This window comes from Grampus griseus, assembly GCF_964374135.1.
Source record: "Grampus griseus genome assembly, chromosome: 6".
Taxonomy (NCBI): domain Eukaryota; kingdom Metazoa; phylum Chordata; class Mammalia; order Artiodactyla; family Delphinidae; genus Grampus; species Grampus griseus.
Window position 1 is genome coordinate 21,897,269 of NC_139000.1, and position 13,437 is coordinate 21,910,705.

The 13,437-nt window shown below is 36.5% G+C and overlaps 1 protein-coding gene across 3 annotated transcripts in view; it reads left to right on the top strand.

Moving 5' to 3' along the window:
- The window catches only part of ECPAS (Ecm29 proteasome adaptor and scaffold), a 100,983-nt gene that overhangs the window by 17,409 nt on the left and 70,137 nt on the right, over positions 1-13,437 (top strand). For all 3 annotated transcript variants that reach the window (XM_082656219.1, XM_082656220.1, XM_082656221.1), the window contains one exon: positions 8,746-8,876. In XM_082656219.1, coding sequence (XP_082512345.1) covers positions 8,746-8,876 — 131 coding nt within the window. The remainder of the gene's footprint in view (positions 1-8,745; positions 8,877-13,437) is intronic.

Below are 13,437 nucleotides of genomic sequence, written 5' to 3' on the forward strand. Positions count from 1 at the left end.
ATGGATTCATTTAAAAAATTTGTATGTTATTTCTTCTAAAAAGAAATGTATTTTTACTGGAGTATTTGAAAAGTACATGAAAATATAAAGAAGAAAAATTACTGATGTATTTTCTTGTTTTTATATAGTATCATAAAACAATTATTATGGTGTATATATTCTTTTTAACTAATGAAATATTTCAAGTATGAAGAAAAGTATAAAGAATTATCTTAGGAACACTTAGGTATGTCCCACTCATATTTGTCAAATCTGTACATTTTTTGCTATTAGCTTCAGGTCTTTATTTAGCTATTATTATTATTTTTTAACTTAAAAAAATTTTATTTTAATTATTTATTTTTTTGGCTGCGTTGGGTCTTCAGTGCTGCATGCAGGCTTTCTCTAGTTACAGCGAGCAGGGACTACTCTTCGTTGCGGTGCACGGGCTTCTCACTGCAGTGGCTTCTTTTGGTGTGGAACATGGGCTCTAGGTGCACGGGCTTCAGTAATTGTGGCATGTGGGATCAGTAGTGGTGGCTCGTGGGCTCTAGAGCACGGGCTCAGTAGTTGTGGCGCATGGGCTTTGTTGCTCTGCAGCATGTGGGATCTTCCCGGACCAGGGATCGAACCCGTGTCCCCTGCATTGGCAGGCGGATTCTTAACCACTGCGCCACCAGGGAAGCTCCAGGTCTTTTATTTTTTAAAGACATAAACATTACTGATACAATTCAAACCCCCTGTGCTACCCCTTACAAATTTTCCTTTTCTTTCTTTTTTTTTCTCTCCTCTCCCCTTCATTTTTTCTTCTCTTTTATCTCCTTGACCAAGGGTTGTCATTCCTGTGCTGTACATATCATAAGCAATGCATGTATTGCATTTAAAACCTTGACATAAGTGGAACCATAATGTACATATCCTGCAACTTGCTTTCTCTGTTTGATCTTAGTTTTTAAGATATTGTCATGTTGGTCCATGTGACATGTGACTCTTGCTTATTTTCATTGTTGTATGACCCTGCCACATTTTCTTTATCCATTTTCCTGTTGACTGACATTTAGATTGTTCCCTTTTTTTTTTTTTTTTTTTGCATTTACTGACCCCGTGGCTCTGAACAGTTTCTTACAGTGTCCTTGTGCTTGTCTTTCCCTGGGAGTTTTTCTCCAGGACAGTGATACACAAAGAAGTGTGGTCTGAGGACTGGGGAATTACGTCTTGCAAATAGGGAACTTGTGGCAGAATGTAAATCAACTCTCACTGTTAATTTATTTAATGTTTCTTATCCTGGTAAGACTTTCTCAGTGAAGCAAGAAGTGTTCCTTTTCTCTTAGAGGGCTGGTGACAAACAGTTTGCAGCTGCGCTACTTTGCAGCTGGGCACTGCTCTAGAGTATGTTCCCCTGGAGCAGGAGTGCTGGGTTGAAGGGGATGTGCCTCTTGAACCTCACTAGAGGCTCCTGAACTAGAGCTTTGTTCCTCAGAGATTGTATCAGTGTACACCCCATCAGTGGTGAGCCTGAGTTCCTCTTGGTTTGTTTCCAGTCTTTGCCAACATTTGAAGAGTTTTTCTAATGTGTAGGGTGCAAAATTGTATCTCATTATTGTGTTAATTTTACGTGTTCCTGATCAGTGTGATTGAGCATCATTTTATGTGTTATTAAATATATGACTCTCATCTCTGAATTGCCTGCTTATATTCTTTGTCCATTTAAAATCTTTGGATTAATTTGCTTTTTCTTGATTTGTAGGAATTTTAAAAGTATATTCTGTACTCAATTTCTTTTCATTTAAAAACATTGTAGCTATTTATAGCTTATTCTTTTACTTTATAGTGTGTTTTATGATATTTTAAAATCTTAACCTGTTAGTCTTTAATGCCTTGTGCTTGCGTTTTAATTTTCCCTTCTCATTTTTCTTTTAAAAGCTTTAAAATCTTGCTTCTTACACTTGTGTCATTAATTTACCTGCAAGGATTTTTTTAGGTTTTTTTTTTTTAAATGGGCAAACGAACTTTTTCCAGTTCTTCCTGACTAGTTCATTTTTTTCTTTCCTGAGTTGTTATGACCCCATACTCAGTTTTCTTCCTATTTTTGTCTGTTGCCTATCCTTCCCTTTTTCAGACTCTCCTTCCTCCATCCTTAAATGCTCTTGTCTTGAGCAGTCTATCTCAGGCCTTCTGTTGTTTTCTTTCTACTGCAGTTACCATACACGTGTGCTAAACCTGGACACCAGCCTTGCCTCGTCCTTCTCTACTCTGTACCCCTGACCACCAAGCTCTGGCACACAGTAGGACTTCAGTACATACTGAATGAGTGTGTGAGTGAATGTGTGATCTAGATAGGGGAATTAGTGCTTCACAGGGTGAAGATAGCAGGGTGCTGGGCCTTGATGGAGGAGAGAATTTGGCAGAGCAGGGAGAAGGAGGAAGGGTAAATTTAGTTTGACATGTTTGGTCTTAGCTTCTTATTCATAGTAGTGAGCTTTCTCTGGTGTTGTTTTCTGACCTTTGAATTTGTACATTTTCCCGTTGTCATAAATACCACTTGAATGAGGCAAATTCTTATGACCTTTTGGTGATGCTCTCAAACAGGGCTCCCTGTAGAAGGTGCAGTATACAGGGATAGTATCATATAAAATACAGGGTCAACGTTGTAGACAGTTGCATGGGTAGGTAAGGGTTTTTAGACTGAAGGTCAGAAGACCCTATTCTAGTTCTTGCTTGGCTGTAATTACCTCCGTGACCTTAAAACTCACTGTGCTTTTTAATATTCAACAGTCTTTCAGTCCTCTCCAACTCCAAGTGGAGTAGAAACCTTTCTTTGTACAAGTTTCATAATAAATTTTTTTTTCTTGACTTGGGCAATAGTTACATAGGTGTTTATAATAACTCATTAAGCTACACTTATGTTTTGTACGCATTTTTCTAAATGTTTTATTTCACAATGAAAAAGATTTTAAAAACCCACAAAAGACTATGTTTCTTACATCCCTCATGTGCCAAAAAAACTCCAGTGGGATTAAAGACTTGGATACGGAAAGGAAAATCTTAAGAGCTAGAAGAAAACATAGATAAATATGTGTGTCAGGGTTTCCAGAACCACCCCCAGGTTCCATGACTTGCTAGGAGGATTCACAGGACTCTGCAGATATTTGTACTCATGGCTAACATTTATTACCGTAAAAGGATAAAAAACAAAATGAGCAAAGGGAAAAGGCACATGTGGTGGAGTCTGGAGGAAACCAGGTGCAAGCTGCCGAGAGTCCTCTCCCAGTTGAGGCACATGGGACACGCGTAATTCCTTCAGCAGTGAGTTTTGACAACACATGTGAAATGTTGTCTACCGGGGATATTCTTTAGAGACTCATTACCAAGGGTTTTTATTTGGTGCTGGTCACGTTGGCACCTTCTGCCTAACACGTACTAGAATTCTAGGTTCTCAGGAGGAAAGCACGGTTGAGCATAAAGCATATTGTTTGCACAAACAGTTCAGGCACAGCGAGTAACTCTCATCAGTTCTGGGAACTGTGGGAACCCTCCTGAAATCCAAGTCTCCAGATGGCAGACAAGGACCAGCCTTGGCAAACAAAGCCTTGTAAGGATAGCAGTCTCAGGCGCGCTGTGTTAACTCTTCTCTGCAGAATATAATATTTTTTATAATCTTAGAGTTAAAAAGGCATTTCTAAGCATGACTAGAAACTCAGAAACCATGAAACAAAGGAATGGTAAATTTATGTTTAAAAAACTTAGATATGAAAAGAAAGAATGTGCTATAGAGTCACAAGGCATACTAGGAAAAAAGTATTTTAATGTATGAAAGAACAGGGGGTAATTTTTTCAATATTGTATAAAAGCTTTTAGAAGTCAGCAACTCAAAAGAATAAAGTAATTTGCTGAAGAATATATTTCAAATGACCAGTAAGGGACTTTCCTGGTGGTGCAGTGGTTAAGAATCCACCTGCCAGTGCAGGTGACACGAGTTCAAGCCCTGGTCCGGGAAGATCCCACATGCCACGGAGTAGCTAAGCCCATGCACTACAACTACTGAGCCTGCGCTCTAGAGCCCGCGAGCTACAACTGCTGAGCCCAAGTGCCACAACTACTGAAGCCCACGCGCCCTAGAGCCTGTGCTCTGCAACAAGAGAAACCACTGCAGTGAGAAGCCCGTGCACTGCAACGAAGAGTAGCCCTCGCTCGCTGCAACTAGAGAAAGCCTGCGCACAGCAACGAAGACCCAACACAGCCATAAATAAATAAATAAATAAACAAACTTTGCCATAGAAATAAAAGATATATAACAACAGTGAGATTTTTTAAATTTATCATAGTCAGCTAAGGTTGATTACTTATAAGATTGATTACTCATTGTAGGAGTGAGTATAGGGAAATTGGTACGTACATATACTGCTGGTGGTATAAATGAGCACAGCCTTTTTGAAGGACATTTTTCCAAAATCTCTTAAACTTGACACTCCTACCCTTTGACTCAGCAGTTTCATTTCTAGGGTTTTAGCTTACAGAAACGCATACAAGTGCACAGATACACATGGATAAGGATGTTCTTTGTTTTTTATTTTATTTTTTTAACATCTTTTCTTTTTAACATCTTTATTGGAGTATAGTTGTTTTACAGTGGTGTGTTAATTTCTGCTGTATAATAAAGTGAATCAGCTATACATATACATATACGTATATCCCCATATCTAAGGATGTTCTTTGGAGCATCGTTTGTGGTACTGTAAATCTGGTAATAGCACAAATAGTTAAATAAATCATACTACTTCTATAGGCATAGTTTTATCAATTAGATCTTTATTTAGTGCTGTGCAAAGATATTTACGATTTTATACATATCCACACTTTTTCTTTTTAGTGTAATTCTTTGGGTATTAAAACCTGACCTGAATGGATATGAGGTTCTTTAAAATCTTTGACTATCCCACTTAGTGTGAGCATCCGTATGTCTTATTGCAGTAATCTGAATGTATTTAATTATAGGAACTGCCCTAGAACACACAGGGTGGATAGGGTTATTTGAAATACACAGCATATACACTTTATTTTAATTCAAAAATCTGAAAAGTCCTGAGACATCTATTGCTCCAAGGGTTTTAGATAATATGTTTGTGTTAACTAAAAGGAAAAAAAAGGCAAATTGTAAAATAGTATGTGTCATATTCCAGTTTTTAGGTTAAAATAATGTTAGTGTATGAATAGGAAAAAATAGTTCAGAATATATTCCCCACCTTTAACAGTGACTATCTGAGGTTATAGTGATGTCTTTAATTTTCTTGTAAGTGAAATTAACTCAATATGAGTTTGAATAAGAGGAATAATATCAAAATTGTGGAGAGGGTAGAACTTGCCCCTGACTCTAAAGTAATGTTTGTCATACCTCAGATACTTTGGTGATGACGTGGAGGATCTCAGTTCCTACAACTGAACACTGAGTCCTTGTGAAAGGTGAACTTGAGTTTTAGATTCCTTTTGAATTTTCAGAACTTTTGGTTACATCCCTTCTTGTTTCTGAATAGACACGTTTGGGGGCAAAGGCCTAATTTGGATTGTCACTTTCACGGGGCTCAGTTTCCAGGGTTGAGGGTAGAGGCACAGGGTTCACCCTTCAGTGCCGTTAACAGCAGGATTCAGGCACCACACTGTTGCTGAATCTTTGCCCATATTTTGCTAACTTTGGTAGGCTGAAAAAGTTAGTGGTTGATTATATCTGCACTTGTATTTACATTTCTTTTCATAAAGTTTGAACATGTTTGATGATCGTTTATTTAAAGTATAGATGTTTGTCAGAATGACGCAGCAGTGTTACATCGATCCTCTTCCTTTGCCTCTTCCTTGGGTATGCTTGACCTCTTTGACAAGGACCCCCGTGTGATGTTTGGTGCCCTTTCTTTCCATTCCCACATTCCCATCATAAACAGTGTTACTGCGTTGAGGATGTTATCTTTTCCTTTCTAGTGAGGGAGAGTAGAAAGTGTTAGGTGCTATGCTGGGGATACATAGGAAGCACCCAAATGGTTGTATGAAAAATGAAAAGGACCAGATATCACTTGGTTTTTTTTTTTTTAAGCCTTGGGCACAGATTTTGCAGGTCAGTTTGTTATGAAGAATTTAACTTTCGGCCTTCTTCCGCAGAACGGTTCTTCTAAGTTTCTGTAGCTAAAATCTGTAGGCAGTTTCCACTGCCTAAGATCTATAAGGCGCTGGGGCAGAGACTCCTTACCTGTAACTTCCATGGATGTTGTGGATTGAATCCACTGTTCCTAGGAGCTCCTTTTATAGTAGCATTCAACTATTAGCAAATAGAAGCATTTGGTCTGATAATCTCAGAGTCAGCCTGCCTGCCTTTCCTCCCTTCCTTCCCTTAGTATTAATTTTAAAAGCTAAACTCAAGACTTTATTTGGATTTCATCAGTTTTTCCGTTAATGTCCTCTTTCTGTTCTGGGATCCAGTCCCACACTGGATCCCACACTGCATTTAGATGTCCTGTCTGTCTCCCCGGACTCCTCTAGTCTGTGACAATTTCTTAGTCTTTCTTTTTTTTTTTTTTCTTCACAATCTTGAAAGTCTTGAGCAATACTGGCCAGGTAGCCTGTAGAATGTATTTTAACTTGGTGTTACTGTTGGTTTTTTGTTTTACTCATGAGTAGATGAGGGTTATGAGTTTTTGGAAGGAATACCACAGAGTTGAAATGCCTTTTTTGTCATGTTAGTGATCCTGATACCACATGGCATCGCTTGGTTAAAACAGAATTTATCAGGTTTCACCACTGTAAAGTTAACATTTTCCTCTTTCCCTGTTCTGTTCTTTGGAAGCAAGTCACTAAATCTAGTCTACCCTCAAGAGGTGGGTAGAGGCACGAATTAAGCTCTACCTCCTGTAGGGGGAGGTAGCTACATAATTATTTGGAATTCTGTAAGAAAGACTTGTCTCTTTTCCCCAGTGCATTTAATCATTCAGTCATTTATTTATATCATGGAGTCATGTAAATTTATTTTATACTTTGGGTTAGAATCCAGTACTATGTTATTTATTTGGTTCCTCAAATTTATTCCAGCCTTGGCCATAATGGAGCTCTTTCAGGGTGGTTCCTGCATCCCTTTGACTTATCAGGCCCTGTTTCCCTTCTGGCCCTACAGGATGCTTCAGGTTCATCTTGTTTTTTCCCTGCCCCAGCCCTAGAATCAGCCATTTCCCCAAGAGTCTGGCTCCTTTTACTGGAGAAGGGTGTTTAAAAACCCAGGATCCGGGTGCTGGGTGCGCTTGTTGCTACTAGGTTGTGCCAGGTTGTGACTGCTTCTAGGCTCCCTCTGGAGACACATATCTATATCTATATGTGTATATATATCTCTTCCTGTAAAAAATTATTATGGAAATTTCCAGCATATACAGAAGTACAAATTCTAAGTATCTATCACATAGCTTGAACAGTTATCAGCTAGTGACCAATCTTGGTTTCACTTATATGGCCCCTCCCCATTTCTCACCCCAGCACCCCCAATTATTTATTTATTTTAAAATGAGGACCTGAATGAGGCCATGACTTTATTTTTAGTTTCTGAAATAATTATATATATTTAAGGTGTACAATGTGATAATTTGATACACATATACATAATGAAATGATTACTTCAGTCAAGCTGATTAAGATGTCTTTTTCTCACAGTTGCCTTTTTTTTTTTGTGAGAACGTCTGAAATTTACTCTCAGCAGATTTCCAGTACACCCCTGATTATTTGATGTAAATCTAAGTAACTGTTATTTCAGTTATATTTTAGTCTTTATCTCTGAGAAAAAGGACTCCTTTAAATAAATTTTTTTGTTTTTTATTTTTAAATTTTAAAATTAAGGTATAATAGATACAGTAGAAAGTATGAAAGGATAGAGCTTGTGAATTTTTATAAATGTATATAGCTGTGTAATCATCATGCAGATTGAGATGTAGGACATTTCCAGTGCCTTAGAATGCTCGCTAATCACTTACGGATAATTTTTGTAAGAACCCCTAAAAAACAAACATAACCACAATACCATTGTAACACCTAAAAAATTAACAATAATTTAAAAAAATCAAGTATCCAGTCATTTGCCCTTGATAGGTTCCCCTTTCACCTCAGCACTCTCCCCTCCCCTGCAGTGTATTGATTGAAGAGACAGAAGCTCTGAGTGTGTTAGTTGCTTGTTCTGTAGTTGCCTGGGTTTTGCTGAGAGCATCCCTTTGGTGTTAATATGTTTCTCAGTGGCTTTCTTCGTGGAAATTTGTCTCTCACATTCTGCTTGGCTAATTCCAGCAGTAATGGGCAGTGATTCTGTCTTTGAAGAAATTTCATCAGTAAGATGGTTTCACCAAAGATATAATATTATCCCTGGTATATGATTAAAGTTCTCCTGCATGGCTCTGCTAGCTAGGTCTAGACGATTTCTTCAAAACTTTTGTATCTTTTCTAGTATCCACATCCTTTAGAAAAACGGAATAACCTTGTAAATAGGAGAGAAATTTGTTGTTTTTGTCTTTGTTTTCCTCTCTTCTAGAGGTTAAATGACCAGGACAGTTGTAAGACAGTATAATTAGCTAGTAAACCTTTTTAGTGTTGTTTCATTGCTGTGTCAAAATCATCTGCATACAGGGCTAGCTATGGTTAAAGTTCTGGCTGAAGGATCTGCAGTATAGAAAAAAGGATTAAGCTATAAAAGTGATTAGTCTTAGTTCTGTTTGATGTGCTAAGTTATCCTTTTCTCTTTTTGTATTGTAGATCAGCTTGAACGAGTCTTTTTACGACTTGGCCATGCTGAAACAGATGAACAATTACAGAATATTATATCTAAATTCCTTCCTCCTGTTTTGCTCAAGCTGTCCAGCACCCAAGAAGGAGTACGTAAAAAGGTAAGCATGCTGGGACAGTTGGGGGAATTAAATAGTGAATAAATGGATGTATTTTATGAAGTGAGTTTTCTGTTCCCATTATTGAAATCTAGCTTCATGATCCCAATTAGGCTTTTCAAAATGAACAGTAAGTCTAGGACCAGCTTCCACGATTTAAAAGTACCTTTTGTATGCTTAGCACAGCTGCATTTAGCTCCAGCTGTACACTTGGCATCAGTACTGGATGACATAATTGAGATATTTATTCTGGAATGTATGGAGGTCTGATTTAAAATCTATGCCCTTGAGTCCAATATGAAAGTCAGGTGGTAATGGGTCAAAAATATTCTTTAATCATTGGCTGACAGTGAATATGGCCTTAATTAAAAGTAAGCAAAAGAAATGTTTTTAAAAGCAAGATACTATTGTACAGCTCCTGTTTTAGAATTTTTTGAAGAACTGTTAGTAAAAGCTGGGTAACTGTCACATCAAGAGTTTCTTTTTTAACCTAATGTTCTACATGGAACATTTGGGTGCTTCACCTTTAAAATAATTCATTTGTCTTCTCGTGTATTTATACTAGACCTTTGGGTTTTTGAGCTATCATCAGGTTTCAATCCTTGAGCCACTGTAATTGATTGGCAGTGACCTTCCCGGAGGTCTGCCCTGAGAGGGATTCTGAGGCCTGATTTGAGTTCAGTGGAGAAAGAGTATCTTTAAGAATGTCTGTTATATTTACAGGAAGGAATAGGGCATTCTTGTCACGTATTTGACATGCCTGTTGTTAATCCTGCTTTGCTAAGATAGATAACGTGTTTGATCACGTCATTCTCCTATTTAAAACTCTTCTATGGCCTTTTCTTACCCTAAGAATAACTAGGTATAAAAGGCCTTCATGTGTTGGTTTCTGTTTCCTTATTTAGCTTCATCAGTCTCATCATTTATTTGGCAGATATTTACTGGGTACCTTCTATATGCCAGGTGTTAGGAATACGTTGGTGAAGGAAAGAAACGTCTACTTGGGGAGATGAGTATTAAACAATAAGGCAAAGAGTATAGAGTTAAAATGGCAATAAATGCTAAGATGGCAAAGGATTGTATGAAAGAATATATTTGGGGACTTGATTTAAATTAAGTATAGGGTGTAAGGGAGGTGTGTAGGAAGTAGCCAGGCATAGAGATGGGGAGACCACTAAAGGCAGAGAAGGCCCTGTGTAGAGATTCTGAGCCCGAACTGAGTATAAAACCTTCAGGGAGCTGAACAAGGCCACAGAGATGCACCCTGTGCACCAGAGGAAGAGTGATAGGAGTTCAGGCATGGGGATTCCAGCGGCAGCCATTTGAAAGGGTATTGGTGGCAGTGACATAATCATTCTGGCTGTGGGGTGGAGAAAGACTTGCAGTGGCGCAGAGGAGAGTAAACAGAAGGAAGTTTTTGCATTAGTCCAGGCCTCTCGGCTGAGTATTTTCAGTAGGGTTTTTTTCTTTTTTTTTAAACTTATTTACTTAGGAGTTTTATGTTTCCTTGTATTTTATCTTCTGTAGAAAATCATTCGTCTCTAACCATCTACTTTATATGTTCAGTTGTATATTATTCACGTCTATCATACTATTATTCTTAATATTCTGTTACCATTCAAGTGGAGAAATTCCATTCTTGTTTCTAATTTTTTTGTTCCTACCAAAGGTTTGCTTTTTTTAATGGGCCAATTTAAAAGGAAAAAGAGCTTTTACATTAATTTTTTCAAGTGTATTTTTCTTCTATTTTTATTCAAATTACTCCTTTTTTTGTTTTCCTTTGATATGTTTTTCTCACATAAGATTTCAGTTTGTAAAGTACGTAATGGTAAAGGTCATTATGTGCCAGGAAAAATGCTAATCACTTAAATACTCACAAGATTATGTGAGGTGTAGGTGTTATTTCCATTTTATAGATGGAGCTGAGGCTTGGAATGATTAAGTGACTTCATTAAGGTCAGATAACAGAAAAACAGAACTGAAAATGACCTCAGTTTCCGGATTTCTCTTTGATTACTATTTTGGTTATACCCCATAGTTACACTGGTGAGCAGTATTAGGTTATTTTATTTTTGACCTAATAATTAGTTTATAAGAACATTGTTTTTGGTTTTAAAATAGTGTAAAATTTGTCTGGTTTTACTGCATTCTGATTTGAAACCACAGTGAGCAAATGTTCTAGTCTTTTAAAGCATATTATTTCTGATGTTCATAAAAACTATTCATAAGATTAAAAAAATATTTCCTGTTGGTGGAATATGGAGCTCAGTGTGTGGATAGGCCACTCAACACTGCTCTCATTTCTCAAGAAACCTATCTTCCAGTCCTGTTGTAAATTAATAGTGAATTACAATCTCCTGCTGCTGTTGTAGTTTTTCTGATTTTCCTTTTAGTTTTAATAGTTTGACCTTGATGCGCTTTTTTTTAAGTGTCCTTATTTATTTATTTATTTTTAACATCTTTCTTGGAGTATAATTGCTTTACAATGGTGTGTTAGTTGCTGCTGTATAACAAAGTGAATCAGCTATATGCATACATATATCTGCATATCTCCTCCCTCTTGCGCCTCCTTGATGTGTTTTGATGCACAAGTTTAAGGTCTTGTGTTTCTTAGTAATTTGTATTGTATTACTTACTTTTCTTTTTTTTAATTTTATTTTATTTATTTATTTTTTTACTTACTTTTCTTATCTTTCAAATCTCATTTAAGATTTCTTTCCCCAATACCTCTATCATCTAAGACTAGTATTGTAGCCAGTGTTTTCCTTTGGTGTAAGTTAGGTTGAGGAATCTTTGCCCCAGCCAGCAATCTTAACCTTATTTACTTTAGCTGCATATCTTCATCAATGTAATTGAGATGTCACATTTTTTTTGAGGTTTGGATTGAGGGCATGTACATCAGTTCCAGTTATTAACCTTTCTCATCACTTGATCTGTTCTCATTCTTTCCATCTCTCCCTCTTCTCCCTTCTCTCCTCTTCCTGCCACACATTTTCTGTTTAAGAGTTTGATAACATATTCTGTTTTAATATAATGATTAATCAAGCAATTCTATCCACATTCTTAACATTTCAGTCATCAATTTGTATCTAAGTAAACAAGATGTTTTACTCAGTTACCCATCAAGTAAATTATTTTATCTTGTTCAGATTTCTTCCTTCTCCCCCTTCCCTTATATTTCTTACTAGAAATAGTAATTACCTTCTTATTTCTTCGTTTTTTCATTTATATTTATTTTTCATGTTGTCCTTTATTTATCTATTTATTTTTTAAACATCTTTATCGTAGTATAATTGCTTTACAATGGTGTGTTAGTTTCTGCTTTATAACAAAGTGAATCAGCTCTACATTTACGTATATCCCCATATTTCTTATTATTTCTTACTAGGTTTTTCCCTAGAAATTTTCCTTTGATTTTCTTCTCATATTCCAAATAATGCTGACTTTGATCTATTGGTGAAATTTTCTAAACTTTTTACAAAAAGCTTGAAGGAAATATACGAAAATGTGTTTACTGTGATGAGTCGTACAGATGATTTTTTAAAAACAACTTTGAATCCCATGGAATATTATGCAACTACTACAAAGAATGAGTTAGGTCTAAATTAAGAAGCTTATATATTTTTAACTGGAAACAAAGCAGACTCTGTGCTAACGTGAATGACATATAGCTCATTTTTGTAAAAAGTAAACAAGTAAAATCTAAAGATATAGCTAGTGGGAAGCAGCAGCATAGCACAGAGAGATCAGCTTGTGGTTTGCGATGACCTGGAGGGGTGGGATAGGGAGGATGGGAGGGAGGCTTAAGATGGAGGGGATATGGGGACATATGTATGCATGTGGCTGATTCACTTTGTTGTACAGCAGAAACTAACACAGTATTGTGAAGCAATTATACTCCAATAAAGATCTATTTAAAAAAAAAAGATATAAATATGTTTGTAGAAATTTTTGTGGATACAGAGAAAGATGTGAAGATGAACACCGAAGTATTAATACTGGTGTCTTCGAGTGGCTATGAATGGACTAGGGAAAAGGGATAATTATGATTTTTCACTTAATTTATTGTAATAAATGTGTTTTTCTATTATAATTTGAAAAAGCAAGAAAATAGAATAAAGAGAGAGATAATCATTGTGAACTTGTATATTTAATTTATATTGTAAAATACTAATTTTGTTTGCTTTTTTTACATATCAGATTTCTCTTGGTAAAGGGGTTTTGTTGTTAAGTAAGTTTGAAAGCTTCTGGAATAAGGGAAAAGAGATCTAACAGCTGAGACACCTGTTTACATTCTAAGCAGTATGCTAGACTCTGACATATCCTTCCATTTAATCCTCATAATAGCCTGTGAAATGTTATCATTTGATTTCTGCAAATGGGGGAAAGTGATTCAGAAAATGATAATAGTGCAAAGCATTAAATGCCTATGTGGACATTGTCTCAGTTCATTACAACTCATCTAACAGCTCTGTGGGGTATAGGTGCTCATATTATTCCCATCTTATCTAGGAAGAAACTGAGGCTCAGAGAAGTTAAATAACTTGCTTTGTGTCACATGACT